Source organism: Mytilus californianus, unplaced genomic scaffold (assembly GCF_021869535.1).
Source record: "Mytilus californianus isolate M0D057914Y unplaced genomic scaffold, xbMytCali1.0.p SCAF_4, whole genome shotgun sequence".
Taxonomy (NCBI): domain Eukaryota; kingdom Metazoa; phylum Mollusca; class Bivalvia; order Mytilida; family Mytilidae; genus Mytilus; species Mytilus californianus.
Window position 1 is genome coordinate 2,271,102 of NW_026262690.1, and position 23,446 is coordinate 2,294,547.

The window sequence follows — 23,446 nt, forward strand, 5'->3', positions numbered from 1 at the left end:
TAAAAAAGTAAGTTTATTATTGTGTACTTTATTCAAAGAGAGAAATTTAATTCTAGATACAGTTTAGTCACCGGTAGTTTGTCCATCTATATTATATTGTAAAACTATTATTCCTGTAGAAATTATTCTGCTGAGAAAGACTTGATTTTGTTTAATTGTTAATAATCAATGACTCAATATGTAATCACTTGTATGACATTGAACTTAATTGTACTGCTCAAATTATTGGGCGTCATAATTGACAATAAAAAACTTTGTATATTGTACTGTTTAGTTTTCCCTTTCTGATTGTTTATGATTTGTTCCTTTTTATAAAGCAGAACTATTCTTGGTACAATGGAAAATCATTAACAATAGAATGTGTTTAGGAATATAGAAATCTAGCCTCAAGGCCAAGCCTTTTAAAGATATCAAGCTCAATATATATATATTTCAGGCCCATTTGGTTTTTTAAGCCCTCAAAAGTTTTATATTTCTGTCTTCCAAAACTTTTGGCCAAATAACTGATTAAGGTTATTACAGAAACAAGTGTTGTATAAAACAGAAGAAAACATTTGTTGTATAAACAGAAGATTTTTTTTTAGATTTGCAATGTTCCCAATCAGATTTTTTTTTAATTTGCAATGTTCCCTATCAGATTTTTTTTTAATTTGCAATGTTCCCTATCAGATTTTTTTTTTAATTTGCATTGTTCCCTATCAGATTTTTTTTTTATTTGCAATGTTCCGTATCAGATTTTTTTTTTAATTTGCAATGTTCCCTATCAGATTTTTTAAGCTTTCAAAGTGTGTGACAAATGTTTGGTGACAAGAAGACTGATAAATAAGATTGTGTATCATGGTTGATTTTTATTGGTCTTCATCTATATCTACAAATGTTGACAGCATATCTACTATGTTCTCCTGGTCTTCAGTCTACAAAATAAAAAAATATATAAAATATTCATAAACAATTATTCAGAATTCCAACACTGGACATTACAATGCATTAAGCAAGCGACAATCAACCAATCAATCAATCAGAATTCCAATTATTTTAGTGCATACTAGTCATTTTCATTAAATTATCTGTACAAACTGGGTGCAAATTTTGAACTGTTCTTAAATTTCTCTCAGTCTTAAATATCATTTTTACAGCAAATAAAACATTTTCTAATAAATTTCAGGCAATTTTTCTTTCTCAGCATTTGGATTTTGTTATTTTCGTAGAAACATTAGCTTACACATAGAAGTGCAGGTTGATCTTTAGTGTAAACAATATTTTATTTTGAAAATAATAATAACATAAACATTACAAAATGACAATTTTATTGGGATTGGAAAACAAGTGAATTTTCACTTTTACAAATTCCTCTCCCATATGATATAATAATAGATGGATGGCGTCAGAAATATGTTTTTAACTGAAATAAGAAGTATTTGTTGACCAAATTCACAACTGAACTACAGTGCTATCAAACGTTAACTACACAGGTGTAAATATAAATATAAATTAACGACAATTTATTTTATACATAATTATATTTCTCAATGCATGTATATGAAATTCACACAAATCTCTTTGTTTTAAGAATAAAATCTTGAATAATGAGAAAGTTGTCAGAATTCTCAATGTCGGACATCAAAGGATTACCATACAGTAAGTTATGTATATTAGGCTGACATGACAAGTTACTCAGCATAAACTCTCTAAGTAATTGGTATTGCGGACAATGCAATAAAAAGTGTTCAGATGTTTCAATCTGTCTACATTTGCAAAAAGGATCAGTAACCAATTTTTTTCTATACAAATGTTCATTTAGACCACTGCTCTCAGTTCTAATTCTAGTGTGCAAAATTTGTCCTAGTCTACTACCACTATAAAAATATTTTGGGACAACCCAATTTTTCTTCAAATACTTCTTAAATATATATAAAGAAGAATTTCTGATATTAATTGGAATCTCGTTCCAAAGACGGACAGTAGAAGGAAGAAAACTGTTATGATAATAATTCGTTCGTGCAGACATGTGAGGCACATTTCCTGCGTTGCGTGTCCCATACGGATGTGATTGGCCAAAGTTGGTAGGGACTAGATTTGAAAGATAGGCTGGAGAGTTATTGTTAGCCATCTGCTGAAACAAAATAAGCTTGTGATTTTTTCGCCTTTCCCTGAGAGTTTCCCACCCGGTCTCTTTATGAAGAATTTGTAGACTTGTTAACTTAGTAACCCCAGTAACTATACGTGCTGCCTCATGATTAATTTGTTCCAGTCGATCTTTCAAATATTCTGGACAATTATCCCAGATTACATTGGCATACTCTAAAATAGAACATATGAAAAATACATGACTTCAAACGTTTTCCTGTCCGCCTTGAACTTAAGCCTTCTTAACATATTCAGACGGACAGATGCTTTTGCTATGCTGCCATCAATTTGTATTTTCCAGCTGCCGTCACTCGAAAAATGTAAACCAAGGTGTTTGTGTGACTAGACAGTTTTTATTACATTACTATTCATAATTAATGACGGATGATGATCAGGGTCTTTTTTTCTAGATATTATCATTGATTCAGTTTTCTTCGGGTTAAACTTCACTAACCATTCATCTGCCCATTTTTGAATTCGATGCATATCATAATTTAGAGTAATAGAAGTAACCAGAGGATTTTCGACAACTGTATATATGCTTGTGTCGTCAGCAAATAGCTTAATATGACAATTAACCTCATTTACAATATCATTAATAAAAACTAACTAGAGGCTCTAAAGAGCCTGTGTCGCTCACCTTGGTCTATGTGCATATTAAGCAAAGGACACAGATGGATTCATGACAAAATTGTGTTTTGGTAATGGTGATGTGTTTGTAGATCTTACTTTACTGAACATTTTTGCTGCTTACAATTATCTCTATCTATAATGAACTTGGCCCAGTAGTTACAGTGGAAAATATTTTGTAAAAATTTACAAAAATTTACAAAATTTATGAAAATTGTAAAAAATTGACTATAAAGGGCAATAACTCCTTATGGGGTCAATTGACAATTTTGGTCATGTTGACTTATTTGTAGATCTTACTTTGCTGTACATTATTGCTGTTTACAGTTTATCTCTATCTATAATAATATTCAAGATAATAACCAAAAGCTGCAAAATTTTCTTAAAATTACCAATTCAGGGGCAGCAACCCAACAACGTGTTGCTTGATTGGTCTGAAAATTTCAGAGCAGATAGATCTTGACCTAATGAACAATTTTATCCTCATCAGATTTGCTCTAAATGCTTTGATTTCAGAGATATGAGCCAAGAACTGCATTTTACCCTATGTACTATTTTTTAGCCATGTCGGCCATCTTGGTTCGCAGGCGGGGTCATTGGACACATTTTTAAACTAGATACCCTAATGATGATTGTGGACAAGTTTGGTTAAATTTGTCATAGTAGTTTCAGAGGAGAAGATTTTTGTAAAAGATTACAAAAATTTACAAAAAATGGTTAAAAATTGACTATAAAGGGCAATAACTCCTTAAGGGGTCAACTGACCATTTTGGTCATGTTGACTTATTTGTAGATCTGAACATTATGATGTTTACAGTTTATCTCTATCTATAATAATATTCAAAATAATAACCAAAAACTGCAAAATTTTCTTAAAATTACCAATTTAGTGACAGCAACCCAACAACAGGTTCTCCGATTCATCTGAAAATTTCAGGGCAGATAGATCTTGACCTGATAAACAATTTTACCCCCATGTCAGATTTGCTTTGGTTTCAGAGATATAAGCCAAAATCTACATTTTACCCCTATGTTCTATTTTTAGCCATGGCGGCCATCTTGGTTGGTTGACCGGATCACCGGACACATTTTTTAAACTAGATACCCCAATGATGATTGTGACCAAGTTTGGTTAAATTTGACCCAGTAGTTTCAGAGGAGAAGATTTTTGTAAAAGTTAACAGACGACGCCGGACGACGACGACGGACGACGGACGCAAAGTGATGAGAAAAGCTCACTTGGCCCTTCGGGCCAGGTGAGCTAAAAATAACAATGGACCCAAAATTGATCCTTGAGGAACACCAGAGTTAATGTCTGCCAAGGAGGACACTTGTCAATTTATAACCACCCTTTGTTTACGGTCAGCCAAATAATTTTTGAGCCAAAGAAGAAGATTCCCAGTTATGCCCATCTTTTTAAGTTTAAATAATAAACCTCTATGCCATACACGGTCAAAGGCTTTACTTATATCAAAGAAGACAATTCTGATATCTTTTCCCTCATCTAAGGCCTTACTAAAAACATGAGTCAAGTATAATAGCTGGTTACGAGTTGAATTTTTAACATAAACCCCGACTGGTGTTCCGACAAGAGATCCCTTATAAAGTTCATGATATGTTTATATATACATCTTTCAAAAGTTTTACTTATAACACTCAACAATGAGATGGGTCGATAATTACCAATATAATTTCTTTCATCCTTCTTAAAAACAGGAATAACATTAGCTAACTTCCAAGCTATTGGATGATACATTTTAGTCAAACTTAGATTGAATATATCAGTCAGGGATATAACTCTATAGGGTTATTACAGAAAAATAACATACATTTGTTATTGTCGACTAAAAAATCAAAGAACTGTGATAACATATGTATGTTACATGTTTCAAAGGGACAATATACATCATTAGTTTAGTTAAAATGTATACAAGCTCTATTGATATTACTATTGTCTTTATGTATACTTAACTATAGAAAGATATAACAGTTCATAGTTTCCAATCTTGCATAGTACACCTATGTTATTACAGAAAAAATATGCCTGGAATAACTAAAAGGTGTTATCACAGCTTCTCTACATCACTCCAAAGCATTTGCTCAGACATAAATCATGCTTAATTACAATGTATTTTAATTTATTGTAAGAAATAATGACCAGAGCATGTAATGAGGTTCTGCGCAAGCTTCCCAGTAATTCCCAAGTGTCTAATATAATAAGTTATATTCCTTTAATAACTAAGCCTTGTTATTACAGCTTAGTTTATCCTTTAAAAGCCTTGTCTCATTGATTTACCTTGGTTAATCAAAAATGTATTAATTTAATTAAAAAATTAGTTATCAAGGCTATGCATTTAGTTTCTGCGCAAAGTCTCTAGAGTTCCCTAGAGCCCACTATAAATTAAAATATTTTTGATTTATTTTACAAATAACAAACATATGTTATTACAGATTTAGAAAATTTAAGGAATAAAGAGTAGACAACTCATGAAAGTATCTGTAATAACACACGCAAGTTATTTTCTGTAATAACCCTATATCTCTGACTGTATATAGCATAAAGGTTTTGCAAAAATATCTGAGGCAATTTTCAAAAGTCTTGGGCTAATTCCATCAGGACCAGATGCTTTATTAACATTGGTTATTTGTAGAATGTCTTTCATCTCATGCTCCTGAAGAATTATATTGTCAAGACACGTGACAGGGGGAGTATCGTCAGTAGGAACAGACATGTTTTCATCAGAAACATTTGACTGTGACGCAAAAAAAGCATTAAAAGCTTCAGCTTTATCAATGTCGTTATATAAAAAATCATTGTTGTCGAGAAGTGGGGGGATATCAGATTCTATGGACTTAAATCCAGCTAGATGTGATGCTGTTATCCACCAACTTCTCATACTCAAGGAGTCAGACCTTAATTTCGCAACGAGACCGTCGATGTAGTCTAGTTTTTGTTTTCGGACTAGACTACATCGACGGTCTCGTTGCGAAATTAAGGTCTGACTCCTTAATTTCGCAACGAGACCGTCGATGTAGTCTAGTTTTTGTTTTCGGACTAGATTTACGGTCTTGTTTCGAAACTTTCGAAATTTTGACCAGTGCTCTGGAAGATTAGACTTCTTCGCTCTTTTGTTCATCCTATTTCGCTTTCTGATTGCGCGACAAATAGTATTGTTAATCCACGGCGGATCTGTCTTCCTAACTGTTATGATTTTATTAGGAATCGATTCCGCTGCGGTTTTCAATAGAATTTGTGTCAAAGTCTCTCAGGTTGATCTTTAAAACTCTTGATGGTTGTGTCTCTAGCAGGTTATAGATACAATTTCTTACCATAAATGCAGCTGAAGAGGTAATGTTTACTTTTCACCTGACAAAAATAAATGTATCTTGGACATACAGAAATCCAAATTCTGAAATTGATGCCTTTTAAAAATAAGAAGGTACTTACAGACAGTGTGTGTTTTTCTTCCTCTTTTTTCACTCCTTCTGAATTGTTCTCCCTGAGTAATATTTCAGGTGTTGATGATTCTACAGTATCTTTCTGGTTGACTCTCGACTCCATGAAATCTCCTATTGTGGTATCAACATCAGTGTCCATGATGGTATCATCCTGTTCTTTCAGTGGGGACTGTCTCTCATTTCTACTAGAAAGGTTAGATTTCATTTGACCTTGATTATTTGTTGACATGGTAACAGTATGATCAATAATTCTGGACTGTTGACTTTCAGAATCACCGTGTCCCCATTGCTTTTGTTTTCTCTCATAGATATCTTCAACATTAGATTCTATGACATTTTTCTCGACACATGTTTTCTCAGTAAAGCTTTTTTTGGACTCTCCATTGTCTTTATTGTGTTTTTCTCTGACTGATTCAAATAAAGATGATGTGCTTTGTCCTGATAAAAATATGTTGCTCCTTTCTAAGGCTTTATCTTGCTGGATAATGTCTGTTTTATCTTCAATTACCTCCCTTGACACTTTTTTCAGTACATTATAAGATGGAGCCCTGGCATGTATAAGGGCTTCACAGGCTTGAAGAGATTCTATACTGTATGATGATACCTGCATTGTAAATAACAAACACTTCAATTTCTTTTCCATGACAATTTTCTAATCAAGCTAATGGTTTAATGTAATAATTATAATTCTGCTTACCCTTTCTGAGCACCTGAGATTACCCCCCGGTTTTTGATGGGGTTCATGTTCCTCTGTCGTTAGTTTTCTATGTTGTGTATACTGTGGTTTTTTTTTGGGTTGTTTTTAGTTTTTTGCCATGGCATTGTCAGTTTGTAAAGGACTTAAGAGTTTTCATATCCTTTCGGTATCTTGAATAAAATTGTTGATTGCTTATTAAATGTCCAGTGGCAAATATTTCATTAATATTGAGGACAAGTTATCAATTAATACACTAGTAAGATTCTGCCAAGTAGGTTGACCAGAATGAAGGGTGGGAAATTTGAAATGCCACTGGAAAATGAGGATATGTTTAAAAGGAGCAAATTATGTCTTGCAACAGGTCACCTACAGACCCTTGAGAGTTGTTGCAAGGGTTTTTTAACATCCAGATAGAGTTGCACTTGTCCCTCTTTTATAAGGTTTTCAATATAGTCATACTAGCTTTTGCAAGTTTTGAAAGGCGAAAGGTGGAAAGGTAAAAAAAACAAAGTTGCTTTAGAGATTTTGATCGTTACCTGTTGATACATACCAACAAACTACTGTCCTGAGATGTACATCTGAGAACTGATAGTGAATAATGCAGTAATGATGATGCAGTAGGATGTGGCATTGTATTAAATGCTTGCATGACCCTCAACAGACTGTGGCGACATCTATCATCAACGTAAGGTATTCCATAGTTACCTTTACATCTGAAGGTAATGGAAACTGAAATAAGGAAATCTTGCAGCTCCTAAAAAAATGATTATTACTTATAAAATAGTTCCAGAGTACGAATATAAAACAAGTTACTGTAAAATAGAAATTCTGTGAGATCTGCTGCAGTCTATTTTTTCTTTAAGAAGAAGATGTAATCAAAGATACACTGACTTTGTAGATGAATAACTTTGAACTTTTCACTTTAAAGAAGCACTTTTTAGGAACAAAGTTAACTAAAAAAATATAATCTGATTTGTGAAAATGTCAATTATAACAACAAAAAAATAGAACAGATTTACCTCAACTATTTTCTGTTTAAGTTGACAACCTACAGTAGTAAGGAACCAATATAAAACTGAAAAATAAAAATAAATCACTGTAGAAAAAACAGGTGTGACAGATCACTGTAAATCAGAAATAATGAAACTAAATTTGTATATCAAGGTCCTTCTTGACAGTCATGACAGTATGATTGATGTATTGTTGTTTCCTTTACATCCAGCTTGATATCATGAACAGTTTCATCATATTTAGGGTAATTACTTTATATAATCATCAATAAACCTTAAACCATTTAGACTTAAGTGAAAAATAAAGGAGCATCATTCTTACCCAATATCAAATCTAACTTCAAAGCTTCTGGAAATTTCAAGAAATCAGAAACAAAAACAATAACTCTAACACTATCTTAAATTTTAAAAACTTTCTCTACATTTTGGTCGCTACTTTTATAATCATCTGGATTCCTAAAAACTGATTTTATACATACATGTATACGGGACATATCTCTTGAAGGTAAATGAAATATCTGCCATAATTGAACTTCAGCATAATTTTATGATCCATGAACTTGCTTAAAAATGTCAAAAGATAAGCTTAAGCAGTATGTAAAAATCAATTATCAAAATAATGAAAGGATGGCAAGCAGACATATAGATCTATAATTGATAGTGGTTGTCATAATATAATAAACAAAATATAATATATAAACTGTTGACACAAAGAAATATCTCGCTTTTTGTAATTTTGATAGTAAAATCCAATTGTTGAAATTAAAATGGCAGTATTAAACATGTTAACTATGGAAAACATTCAAAGTCAATGAACTATGACTAAAGGTGCAGGGCCAAATAACCCACATGAAAATAAATGCCAATGCTTATTAAACTGCATACCAAATACCATTGACTTATCGTAAGTGGTTCCATCTAAACTAACCTAAACACAAACTTTAACTTGTAAAGTAAAACTATGCAAAAGTTTAAAAGTCAACGAACCATGAGATAATCTCTATGCAAATGCTTATACAACTGCATACCAAATATCATTGACTTAAAATTCGTGGTTTATCTTAAACTGATCTAATCACATACTTTAACATGTATACTATGCAAAATATTCAAAGTCAATAGACCATTACTTAGGGGGAAGAGCCAAATAATCTCCATGGAAATGAGATGTGCCAATGCTAAATACATCTGCATCCCAAATATCATTGACCTACCACTAATGGTTCCCCTTAAACTGACCTAATCACAAACAGATACATGTAAACCAAGCAAAAGTTTGAAAGTCAATAGACCATGATTGAGGGGGAGCCAAATACTCTCAGTGGAAATAAGGTGTTCCAATCCTAATACCATTAACCTACCACTAGTGGTTTCCCATAAACTGACCTAATCCCAGCTGCCTAATTACAAACTATGCTGCTATTTTACCTTCCAATGCTACCATACATAGTTCTGAGTTAGCCTCCAAATCTACTTTCTTCTGTGTACTAATTCCGATACTGATTTCAGAGTAACCTCCCTTCTTCTTCTTCTTGGATGGTGGAGGTTCAAAACTGTCTGATTTTTTGCTTTTGATGGAAACTGTCTGATGAAAATATTAAAAAAGTTAAAATAATTCAAACAATAAAATCTTGATCCATGTCATAAAAATACCTGGGTCATTAAAGACCATTTTGAAAAAATAAAACAAGATCTTACCTGTTCAAGCATTAAGATATGCCTTGGAGAAGATTTAAAGACATTACTTGATTATGGGGTCAGTCTTTGAAAATTTGTTATTGCGAACCCAATGAAAGTTTTCCACAGTGCCATCTCTATCTTGACCAGGTATTTAAACTTTTGCAAGTTCACCTGTCCTATTGAATAAATACAATAGCTATTGTTCTCTGTGTAGTTTATTCTCTGGGACCTTTAAATTTCTTCTACGAGAAATCTATCATTCATTGATTAAATTACCTGAGTAAAAAAATGATCTTATATGTAGACAAAAATACTTTTTTTATACTCATTAACTGTGTGTGATGATGTAGTTATTCAATATTAATAATATATTTTCATTCAGTTTATTATATAAACATTGATTCAATCATAAAAAGTTGATTTCTGACAAAATTTATTCTAATTTTATTTTTTGTCTTTTCTTTGAAAAAACAACACATCTTATTAATCATTCAGCTTTCACACAAAGTCAAGGATGTATAACTAACATACATCCTTGACAAAATAAACAGAATAATTTTATGTAGTGTAGATCAAAATAAATAATAGGTATACTATAGAGATCAAGCATTTGTGTATTCAGTTTAACAGATGAGTAATAAATTGTCTATTTAATTATGTAACACATGATATATTAACTGTGGTTAATTAAGACTGCATTAGAGTGGAGTTGATTCCAATTAATACTCCAACCTTTAAGTGAAATTGCTTGTAAATAATGACAGTTGTCTATCATACTGTATTGTATAAAGTAATCTTACTTGCCTAATGGAAGAATTGGAATAATAGCATTTCAAAAAAGTGTGGGAATCAACTTAGATATATCAATACACATCTTGACCCAAATTTTATTCAATAACTTACACAAGCATAAGATACTAATACAATACTTTCCAAATTCTTATCAACTGACTAAATTGATATATTTTACTTTTTCACATTAATTCATAAATAGTAAATTATTATAAATTTTGATTTACAAAGCAATTGTAGTTACAGTGAGGGACTACAGCCTCTGTAATTATAAAGTAACTTACCTTCATGGTATCTGTGTGAGGTCTGACATCATGCAGTATTTCCTGAACTAACCAATCCTCTTCCTCTGTAGTTACAGTGAGGGACTACAGCCTCTGTAATCATAGTAACTTACCTTCGTGTCAGCTGTGTAAGGTCTGACATCATGCAGTATTTCCTGGACTAACCAATCCTCTTACTCTGTAGTTACAGTGAGAGACTACAGCCTCTGTAATCATAGTAACTTACCTTCGTGTCATCTGTGTAAGGTCTGACATCATGCAGTATTTCCTGGACTAACCAATCCTCTTACTCTGAAGTGACAGTGATGGACTACAGCCTCTGTAATCATAGTAACTTGCCTTCATGGTATCTGTGTGAGGTCTGACATCATGCAGTATTTCCTGGACTAACCAATCCTCTTTCTCTGTAGTCACAGTGAGGGACTACAGCCTCTGTTATCATAGTAACTTACCTTCATGCCATCTGTGTGAGGTCTGACATCATGCAGTATTTCCTGGACTAACCAATCCTCTTTCTCTGTAGTCACAGTGAGGGACTACAGCCTCTGTTATCATAGTAACTTACCTTCATGGTATCTGTGTAAGGTCTGACATCATGTAGTATTTCCTGGACTAACCAATCCTCTTCCTCTGTAGTTACAGTGAGGGACTACAGCCTCTGTAATCATAGTAACTTACCTTCATGGTATCTGTGTGAGGTCTGACATCATGCAGTATTTCCTGAACCAACCAATCATCTTCCTCTGTCATTACAGTGAGGGACTACAGCCTCTGTAATCATAGTAATTTACTTTCTTGGTAACTGTGTGAGGTCTGACATCCTGGACAAACCAATCATCTTCCTCTGTAGTTACGGTAAGGGACTACAGCCTCTGTAATCATAGTTACTTACCTTCATGGTATCTGTGTGAGGTCTGACATCATGCAGTATTTCCTGGACTAACCAATCCTCTTCCTCTGAAGTGACAGTGAGGGACTACAGCCTCTGTAATAATAGTAACTTACCTTCATGGTATCTGTGTGAGGTCTGACATCATGCAGTATTTCCTGGACTAACCAATCCTCTTCCTCTGTAGTAATTGTGAAAGACTTTGTGGTTTGTAGCCAAAGTACTAGTGTTCTGTATACTATCTGTCTTAATGAGCTGAAGTACAAGAGTATAAATAGAGAAGGACAATTAAGACACTAGTATACATATCCTAATACCAATACTCAATATTCTTTATAAACATGGTATTTCATGATTTTCCCTGGTTGCTGTCTGTTAGATTTGTTTTTGGTTAAGTAATTTGTCATAAATCAGACCGCTGGTTTTCTTGTTTGAATTGTTTCACATCTCATCATGTTAGGGCCTTTTATAGCTGACAATAAGGTCTTTTTTTCCCTCCGTGTTGAAGGCATCACGGTGACTTTGAGATGAAGAACAACAATAAAAGTGCTGTTCCTTTGCTTAATGTGTCTTTTTTGCTGTGCATGTATTGATTTTGTGTCATGGATGGATACCCCATATCCTTTTTTTCTATTATATGGTTTTGCTTATTGTTGAAGGCCATATGGTGACCTATAGTTGCTTTCATCTACTTTATTTCGACTCTGGTGTCTAGATGTCTCATTAGCAATCATACCATATCTCCTTATTTTTATATATATTTTTTTTAATTTCCTATACCCTGTTCAAAATGGAACCTAATTTTAAAGCAAATTTTATCATTTTCCTAATGCTGTTGGTTCATATGTATTGTTATGTGTTTCGTCATGTTCTATGACTTGCAGTCAAATTATTCCATACCAAAAGGACAAGAACATAATTATCTCACCTGTGGGCTCTGTTCTGGCCATAAACAACTTTAGTCCTGAATGACATCAATTCTTTGACCATAACAGTTATAATGCTCTTGGAATATGGCAACAGTAATGTTTTACACCTGAATTAAACCATGAGAAAAGTAGATACATGCACAAATAGCCCGAATAAAATTTTAATTTTTTTAGTAAAAATCAGGAAATACATACAAATCGTTTATCAATTTAACATATGAGGTAATTTGCCCTTTTATTCATTACATTCTAAATATAAATTATTATTACTGCAACCTCTGCCGACAACAGCATGCCTATATCTCACTTTTAGAACTTCGCCAATGCCTCAAACAGACTACAGTAATTATATGCATTTTCTTGTTATTACTAAGGCACAACTAAATGCTATATTATTTTTTCCCATGCAACTAAATATAACAGAGTAATTATCAGACTTTATATACATTTGTACCACATGATACAAGGGAGGCAACATTTGTTATAATTAATGTATACAAGGGAGACAATCAGTTTATATTTACCTTGAAATTAGACTATGAAGACTTAGTACTGCATCACTGTGTAGAGTGGATATATATCCTGATAATAACAACCTTTCTGTAGAGGGTCTGACAGTCTACAACATTTGATTTCTTTCTGTAGCATTCATAAAATACATATGATGTAAGGATTATAACAACCTCCCTGTTGATGGCCTCATAGACTTCAATTATTTATTACTCTCTGTATGCTAATTAGGTCTTTCCACTTTTCTGTGGAAAGACCTATTGTATTTGGTCTGATTATTATTATTATTATTTTTTTTTTTTTTTTTTTCTTCTGCCAAATTTTGTTCTTGCGATAAATGTTTGTTTCGCAATATGTCGCTTAGATATTTCTCATATTGTATCGTATAGTTTATGCGCTTTTAAATTTCACCCTGCTAAGCCGAACCATTTTCTTTGTAAGAGTTATCTCCCTATTCACTGTTTATCATCTGTGTGCATCTCCTTCGTAACAAAAAAAGATATCGACAAAATTCTTTTTACAAATTGTTCGTTACATCCTCAGGAATTTTTGGCTAATTTGGATCGAAGCGATTCGATGAAATTTTTATAGGAGTTATCTACCTTTATCAAATAAATTTGTCGTTATGTTTTTGTTACTCATAAACTGTAAGCCGTATAAACCTATAATCTTTTTATTTAAGGTCCTTGGATCCTAACTTCGAAAATGAGGTCAAGGTCAAAGGTCAAGGTCATGTGCTGAATTTTGTCTTTTGCTTGTTTTTGCATTTTCTCCGATATTTTTAATGTTATATATTAAAGAACAAGTGCAAAATGTTTGTTATATTGTGATGAAGATATGATACATTTGGTCTGAGACAATCCAGCGACATCTTATTGGAGTTATTGCCCCTGAAATGTTTTATTTTAAGGTAAATTGATTATTACTTCATATTGGTACATGATAAAGCCATAAGATCTTTTGCAAAATGTTGGGTGACATATGACCTTGAAAAATGTCAACCGGAAGTGACCTTGAATGAACCGGAAGTAGTCATTTTTGCACTTATTTCATGTAGAAGTACATAGAAACCATATATTTTTTGAATGGTCATACATTAATCTATCATTTGAGACCGGAAGTGATATTTTATAAACCGGAAGTAGCATATTATCTCCCTTTTTACAAGCAAAAGTATATATAAACCATATATTTTTGGAATCAGTGTAAATAAAGCTATCATATGAGACCGAAAGTGACATTTTCTAAACAGGAAGTAGCCAATTATCTCCCTTTTTACAGGCAAAAGTATATATAAACCATATATTTTTGGAATCAGTGTAAATAAATCTATCATATGAGACCAGAAGTGATATTTTCTAAAACGGAAGTAGCCAATTATCTCCCTTTTTACACGCAAAAGTATATATAAACCATATATTTTTGGAATCAGTGTAAATAAAGCTATCATATGAGACCAGAAGTGATATTTTCTAAACCGAATGTTGACAATTATCTCCCTTATTTCAGGCAAAAGTCTATAGAAACCATGTTTATTGAATCAGTATGAAGAAACCTATGATTGGACGCCAATAGTAGCTTTGAGTAAACCAGAATTATCTTCTCATCAATTATTTAGAAAATTGATGTGGAAAGACCTTCAATTGTTCTTTGAACAATTGGTTTTTAATTATATTTAGATTTATAAATCAAGTATAAAATAACAATACTTAAAAGCAATTTATTTAATGAGCCATTAATTCTCATGACTTTCAGGTGTAGAAAAAATACCTGAATAAGAATTGTCACTAATATGTCAAACTTGGATCTACCCCATAAGAGTACATCAAAAATGTTACAAAATGGTGAAAATAAATCAGCACTGTAGGTTAGAAGGGCTAAACATGACAAAGTGGATTTTTTGTCTTGCAATCCAATATTGTGTAAACTTTCTTTAAAACACTGTTTTCCTCATTCTGTTACTTTTTGTTTGAAACATTAAATAAATTGATGGTTTTAAATTTGATTAGAATATTTCAAAAACTTCACTTTCAAAGCTTATGCAAATATTTGAGCAGGCATTATAAGATAAATTTCTATATTGTACTTACTAAATCTCTGATATTGACAGATAACACTTTAGTTACTAGTTTTATGACATCACTAACTGGAATTTTGACAGGAGCAGGAAACGGCTGACTGAAAATATCAAAAATTCATTCACTGAAATTTCTTATTAACTTTTTCACTCATGGGCCAGATATTCTACCAACACTTGAACGTTGAATGTCCCAAAATAGAATTTATGGCCCAATTTTATTTTTTTAAATCTTTGAGTGCAAATGATATTTTAATATTAAACTAATTTCCTGTATTAATATGCATTCACTTTATATTCACTGAAAAGAAATTCCTGAAAAAGATGCATTTTTTTTTATTTGTTGAACTCTCAATCTATGACTGTTTGCTAGAGCTCCTACAAATTTATACAAGTGCGAACAGGCTTCGATACTCAACATTGTATGATTGCTATTTGTACCAGCTTCTTAAAACTTTACACCACAGAAGCCATCTTAAATCTAACTGACAATGCAGGCAAGGATTTCCACAACGAATTCACATTATGAAAACTCCATCAGATTGGGACAAAAGATTTACTCATAATTTTGTTTAAAACCCACAATATCTATATATATATATGCATCATGTCATGATGTTTTCTATGAAAAATTATACAAAAATAATAGTTAATTTGTTGTCTGAAAATGAACTTTTACATTCTTTTTTCGTCTTGCAAAATTTGAAGTGCACTACTGATATATTCACAGTCCCAATATACCAATAAATGTGTTAATAGTAATTACCTGAGTAATTCTTGTAAACAAAGGTGTTAATGGTAATTACCTGAGTAATTCTTGTAAACAAATGTGTTAAAGGTAATTACCTGAGTAATTCTTGTAAACAAAGGGAATAAGTATGGTGATAAGATGATAAAATGTTAAATCTGTTTGTGTATGTCTCTGGAAGTTCTCTCATCGGCAGGACTGGAACACTAAACGTTGATGCCAACTCTGGAAAAGTAAATATATACAAAGCATAAATGATTTTGTTTTTGGCAGTTACATTTGCATTAGGCTTCACATCAATATGTTCAGATGCAAACATTGGTGGATAGTTGTCTTATTTTCAACCATTACACATCTCTGTATTTTCATATTTATTTTAAGTCTAATTCTCCTTGCACTTATTTACTCAGGTCTGTGAACTTTATCAGCTTCATTAAAGTATAATAGGCTATCAGCCATTAGACAACCTAGTAGCAAGACTGTAAACTAGAGGCTTTAAAGAACCTGTGTTACTCACCTGGATCCATGTGCATCTTCAACAATGGCCATTCTCAAACATTGTAGAAAAGTAAAAATTTCATTTTAGGTCAAAAACTATTAAAAGGAGTCGAGACAATTTCAGCAATGTTAAATAAAAATAAGAAGATGTGGTATAATTGCCAATGAGACAACTGTCAATCAGAGAACAAATGAAGTAGATGTAAGCAAATATGGGCCTTCTACAATGAGCAAAACCCATACCATAAAAGGCCCCAAAAATGAACAAATGTAAAACAATTCAATGAGAAAACCAACAGCCTGATTTATGTACAAAACAACTAGAGGCTCTAAAGTGCCTGTGTCGCTCACCTTGGTCTATGTGCATATTCAACAAAGGACACTCTCCAACATTGTAGACGAGAATAGAATTCATGACAAAAATCTGTTTTGTTGATCTTGTATTGCTAATCATTTAGTCTGTTTAGTTTCTCTCTATCTTCTTTAGTTTTTGCTCAAAACACAAAAGAGGGTAAAAAAAAATCTTCATTTAAGGGCAATCACTCCTATAAAGAGTGACAGCCTACATACTATATCTTCAAAATTTGACTTGTTAGTAGATCTTGCCTCGCTGATCATTTTTGCGATTTAAAGTGTTTATTTATTTATTATAATTTTTATCATAAAAGCCAAATGTGAAAAACAAATGGTAAAAATCGTCATTAAAGGGTAATAACTCCAATAAGGAGTCGTTGGCCGATTTTCTCCATATCGTCTTAATAGTAGATCTTGTCTTGCTGATCATGTTTGCTTTACTTAAGTTTCTATCTATTTATTAAAATTTTTAAGATATAAGGCAAAAACGCCAAAAAATGGTAAAAATAGTCATCAAAGGGCAATAACTCTAATAAGGAGTAAACAGACGATATCGACCATGAGAATTATTTGTAGAATTGTCTTGCAGATCATTTTTGCGATTTAAAGTTTCTCTTTATCTATTATAGTTTTAAAGATAATAGGCAAAAATGAAAAAAAAAAGGTAAAATTTGTCATTTAAGGGCAATAACTCCTACAAGAAGTTGTCTGACAGTTTTGACGTATATGTCCAATTGGTAGAGCTTAACATTCTAAACATTTCTGTCCGATCAGATTTTCTCTATTCATAACGGTTTTCAAAATAATAGACAAAACTTGCATTTTACCCCTATGTTTTATTTTTAGCCATCTTGGTTGGCAGGCCGGGTCATCAGACACATTTTTTAAACTAGATACCCCAATGTTGATTGTGGCCAAGTTTGATTAAATTTGGCCCAGTAGTTTCAGAGGAGAAGATTTTTGTAAAAGTTAACGCCGACGGACGACAGACACCAAGTGATGAATAAAAACAAAGTAATAGTTTTTTTTTATTATTCTAACAAAATTAGCATGTCGTTAAAGCATCATTTGGGGAGGAAAGCTTTGTATCCATGTTGAAACTGAGAGGCATGAATCCTTATGCAATACTATACCAAATATCAATGATCTCTCATCACTGCTCATTCTAAGATGCATCTTTTTAGTAAACATTACTCAGACAACACCAGAAACATAACACTCGATGCTTTGTCTCCAGAGGTATTCACTGTAAGCAGGATAAAACTGATTGAAAAGCTGAATGATGCAAATCTATATTGTTAAATGCATAATAAAAGAACAGCATTCCAATGTCCCTGCGTTGCACATATTTTATCTGACAAAAAGGGCAATGACTAAATAAGAGATCGATAGAGAAGACAGGCATAAGAAGGTCTTTAAACACAGTAGCTTCTATGGAAGTTTCATAAGTTGAAGCCATATTAATTATGTGTATAAAGGGGCCTCGGTGGCCGAGTGGTCTAAGTAGTTACTACTGTAATCACTAGCCAGTCAACACTGAGGTTGTGAGTTCGAACCCGGCTTGTGCGGGTGCACTCGACTCCAATCTTAATTGACTAAGATTGTCAGTTTTCCTATCAAAGGTCGGTGGTTTTCTCCGGGCACTCCAGCTTCCTCCACCAATAAAAACTGGCCGCCACGAAATAGCCCAAAAGCGGTGCTTAAAAGTGGCGTTAAAACACCAAAAATCAAAATCAAATTATGTGTATAATGTGTTTGAAAGTTAATGAACTAAAATCAAACTATATATCATATTCTTACCAGGAATATTCAACCCATTATAAAGTAGGTTAACTATTTCCGTTAGACTGGTAATGATCTGTTGAAACTTGTATGACCAGGCCTCGGTGAAACGGATACCCTTGTTTCCACCACCTCCACATCTAGCTAGCAACACATACAGGGCAATGGCTTCCTGGAAAATAAATTCTATGACTTTGATGGCTTCTAAAAAACTTCCTTGAAGTTCTCATCTCTACTAAATAAATTATTGTAAATACAACAATTACTATATATGTGCATTTAACACTGTGATCGTTGTTCATTGTACAAAGTGTTTAAGGTTAATCAATGACATTTCACAATATTCTACATTCAAATATTGCAATTTAAACTATGTGTTCTAATTAATGCAATACTTATCTCATTATATTTTTCACAATAGAATAAAATTATCTGAAGTAACAGTAATTATGTTTGTCCTATATAAACATTGGTTTTACTGAGGTGACTACATTTGTAATTTTCCTTATTCAAACAGACACATATTGATGTGTAGTGTAGTCTAAAAGATGGAAACATTTGAGTCAGGCAAAACCTTTTGTTCTTGTTCATTTTCGTTCTTGTTAACTGTAAATAATACCTTTGGTACAGACTGCTCCTTAAATAACTCCATTACCATAGCTTCCAATTTAGTCTACAATATATACAATATACAAAGTCATAAATGTCTGCATTTCGTAATATAAACATACAAATTATAAAGAAAACAAAATACATTTGTTCTATATACAGACCTTCTCTATAAGAAATGATGAAGTACATGCATTGCCATAGGAAACTGTAAAATCACACAAACAAAAATAATAAGATGTGAATTTGAATGATTGTATGAACTTGAATGAAAAAATTGTAAAAGAGGGTTTAATTGCATGTTAATTTCTGTTATATACTATGTCCCATTGGCAATCACACCACATCTCCTCTTTTTTATAATACTAAATTTTTCCAAATTATATCAAGAGTCTTCATACATAGACATCGGTCATCTTCAGTCAGCCACAGCACTAACCTTAAAAGTTCCACAGGGCCCTGGATAACTTTGAATACATACTCCTAGTAGCTTGAGAGATGCTGTAAGCCACTGAAATAAAAAAAAATATATTCAATACCTGTTATTATGTAATATGGGCCAATTCAATTTAAATCATATCATACCAGTAACTGCTAAGTCTATAAAAGTAACAAAGGTTTGTTTGAAAAATGTACAAAATGCTTCAATAATCCTAAATACCATGATCATCTGTTTGACACAGTGTAAATATTCTATTCTAATATGACATTCTTCATTTGAGTACACAACCACTGTTGAATAATACTCCCATGTTGTATAATTTTTATGAATGAGTTACCCGAGGTTAATCGGTGAAAATGACGTCATTGAACAATGACGTAAGAATATAAGCATACTACAGGAAAATGTATGGATGTGAAACTAAAAATCATCAAAACACACAAACATAAACAAATGATGATAAAAATTTGTTTAGGCCAATTTTCTTAAATAAAAGTAAGATAATCATTTAAACTTTGTCCAAAACCTGTCTAAGTCAGTCAGGGGTAATACTTATACAAGTCATTTTTTTATTACTTGAAGAGGCAAGTAATTATATACTTTTATAAGTAAATTTGTAACATTTATTTTTTCTTTTCAATGTTTGAATAATCTCCCCTTAATCTTCTCCAAAAATTTACTTATATAATTTTATTTTACAGCTCCTAAAATTCTCAAGTTTTGGGAGGTAAAAACATGCCTGAAAAAAATTGTCAATCGTTTAAGCATGTCACTAATTCATTTTTTTTTTTGTATTTTTAGTGTTTTTAATTTTGGGAACAGCAAATATTTGCCTTCACCTAGAGCGCTTCAATACAATAGAATTGTTGTATTTGTCCTCTAAGAATAGAAATGATTTATAGGGGCATGAATTTATACTGATTTTAGAACAGGTTTACCCTTTATGCCAATATTTTAACCCTTGCTATCGCTGACAGTAAAATATTTAACATAAAGGGCTGACCTGTGGTAAAATCAGTATAAATTCAAGCCCCAATGAATTATTTCTTAAGTAATGACTAGATAATTGACATTCTGAACAAATCCAGTCAGTCCATAGGTTAAATCCAGAGTCTTGTTAAAAAGAGATTTGAAGGAACTAGTAAACTATTGTGACAGTTCATCACAGTGATGAAATAATGTTATCTTTACTAAGTACATTATGTAATTGTTTATATCATATATCATGGAACGTATATTTACCTCAGAACTTGCTGATATAAGTGTTGCTAGTAACTGTGGTAAAACAGAAATAATATCTTTACTAAGAGCAGTGAAGTTCACAGTTAAAGGTATAATTTTACATCCTACATGGCAGGATAATCTCTTGACAACTACAGGATCATGGGACTGCAAAATAAAATAAATCACAATACTGTTGTTAAATATAACTACAACAAGATGATTAATCAGCATCAGAAGGTAAAGGTTTCAAACATTTGTAAAAGAACAATCTATAACCATTTTTGAAAATAAATCAAAAACACATTTGCATCTGTCATGTCTGTAAAATTAGGATTTAAGTCAAAGTGACATCATTCTTTGTACATTCTTGTATAAGTAGTGTTACACATAACATATAACTGATATCATTAGTATATGTAAAATGTTTATGTTGGATAACTTACCTCTAAACACTGAACAATAAATCTGATCCATGTAACAGCATTCTGTGTAAATATTTCTGTAACACATTGTTCTATCAACTTTTCAAGTAAAATTAATCCCTCTGTTCTGTAATACATTTATATATATACTATTGTTAAAGTTTGAATCCATTGTATAAAGTTATGACAACATGCAAAATTATCTGAGTCTTTGTTGAACATTATACATCTTCTACAAGTTCCTTTATGGTGAATTACAAACGTAAAAGACAATTTTGAGTCATCTACACAAGACAGAACAACTACAGTTATTTCTTGGACAATAACAGTTTATCTACTAAGTGTTATTTTATAGAACTATAATGTACCTTTTTAAACAACTCCAATCTTTTTGTTTTAGATGATACAAGATAGAACTGAGTACTTAGATCAGGCTGTTAGTTTTCTTGTTTCAATTGTTTTACATTTGTCATTTCTGGGTTTCTTAGCTTACTATACATATGAGTTTTGCTCATTGTTGAAGACGTACTGTGACCTATGGTTGTTAACTTCTGCCTCATTTGGTCTCTGGTGGAGAGTTGTCTCATTGGCAATCATATCACCATATCTTCTTAATTTATATGGAATAGAATATGCAGATATTCATTTGATATTGAACTTTCAATAGATTATTTTGACTGAATTTTCAATTACAGGTAAAGTAGTAATGGGATTTAAAAAAATATATCCAATTAAAACCATGACATGTGTTATAGTCTCAAACACTCCTTCATGTTCTTATTGTATTGTAACATATATGCGTGACTTGGAAAAATTAAAAAGTCACGATGATGTCAGTACTGTGTTTATCTAGGATTTTATGTAATATATCCTTTCTATTTCTTAATTCTAATTGCTCTATATATCTCATATATTTGTGAGAGATGCACTTTTTTTTGATACAGTAAATCATGTAGATTAGAACAATGTAGAACAGAGGGCTAGTGTTTTGTATATCTTTTAGATTACGCATACCCATAAACTTTTGATAGGTTACCTGATGTAGATCTAGACCTTGGTTAAAGATACATATATATATATAAATTTGTCAAGACATTTCGTAATTAAATAAAATATAAATGACCCACTCACCTTAGTTTAGATGTATTTAGACAGCCATGAATATAACTAATGGTTTCTTGCAGACCATATGTCTTCTGTTATAAAAAAAATTATTGGTCTTAATTAATGTAATTAAAATCAGACAGATTCTGTGAAATTTCAATTCTTCTCCTTGAATGAAGAAATTGAAGGAAGAAATTGAAGGAATTGAATAATTTAAAATGATTGTATATAACATCCTTTTCAAATAACAGAAATTTTTAAATTCCCTTCTGCATGAATGATTAACAGTTAAGGGCACTTCTTATACAAGCTTTTTAAGTCACTCTTATTTTAGTTAGATAGATCAATTGAGGTATAATGACATTTTCTTCAATTTAAATCTATAAATGAAAAATGTGCATGTTATTTCATATACCATTTAAAGCTTTGACAATTGCAAGGACTCATTGGTGATATGAAATAGCTTCTGGCTTCCTGCACAGCATTTTGTAAAAGGGTGGATTATTCCTTAACTGAGATATAATGTTGCCATTTAAATAAATGTTTGCGCCATGACAGCCATTATGATGAAATACAAAATTCAAATATTTTTATCACTGTAGATTGATACCCGATTTCGGATATATTACCCATAAATTGGGATAGTACCCATGGCATTTATGAAGATCTTCCCCAATCTGGTTTAATGGTTATTACTGACCTGAAAAATGAAGAGTCAATCTGCGAAATATACTCCTACCCACTCCCTAGTCCTACTAATTATTCAAGATGTTATAATTATTTGGACTACCCCCTCCCCGGAATATCATCTGGTCGTCCCTTACAGTTCTGGTGATTAAACAGGAGGGGTTACAATTGTTTTACTTTGAATTAAGAAAAATCATTTGTATTATATATCTTACATAGCTACTAATTCGAAATTCATCTTTTTTATTAGCACCTGTCAATGTAATACAAGTGAAACACCCCCCTTTTCTATACACAGATCAAAAGTTCCAAAACGATAGAATCTTTGAAACGATCGTAATTAAATTCAAACCTGGAGACTGAAGAATTTGTTTTCGTCTGTCAACTGTAGAAGACATGTAAAATCGCTAATCTCCTTGGTATTCTTAATAATTTCTGACTTAAAAGCAAAAATCACGTTTTCCATGGGCGCATCCATCTTGAAATATTTAG

The 23,446-nt window shown here is 32.0% G+C and overlaps 1 protein-coding gene across 1 annotated transcript; it reads right to left on the bottom strand.

Annotated features, from left to right (window-relative positions):
* Positions 1 to 214: 214 nt before the first annotated feature.
* Positions 215 to 23,439, bottom strand: LOC127737272 (proline-, glutamic acid- and leucine-rich protein 1-like). Its single transcript, XM_052247823.1, has 17 exons — positions 23,307 to 23,439; positions 22,295 to 22,359; positions 21,185 to 21,290; positions 20,760 to 20,906; positions 19,515 to 19,586; positions 19,086 to 19,139; positions 18,485 to 18,638; positions 15,931 to 16,057; positions 15,098 to 15,185; positions 13,022 to 13,116; positions 12,497 to 12,604; positions 11,685 to 11,823; positions 9,352 to 9,508; positions 7,933 to 7,988; positions 7,464 to 7,667; positions 6,206 to 6,820; positions 215 to 914 (listed from the first exon to the last, which is right to left on the bottom strand). Exons 1-17 carry the CDS (start codon positions 23,430 to 23,432, stop codon positions 849 to 851), a joined length of 2,379 nt encoding a protein of 792 aa, XP_052103783.1. The 5' UTR covers positions 23,433 to 23,439; the 3' UTR covers positions 215 to 848.
* Between the last annotated feature and the right edge of the window lie 7 nt (positions 23,440 to 23,446).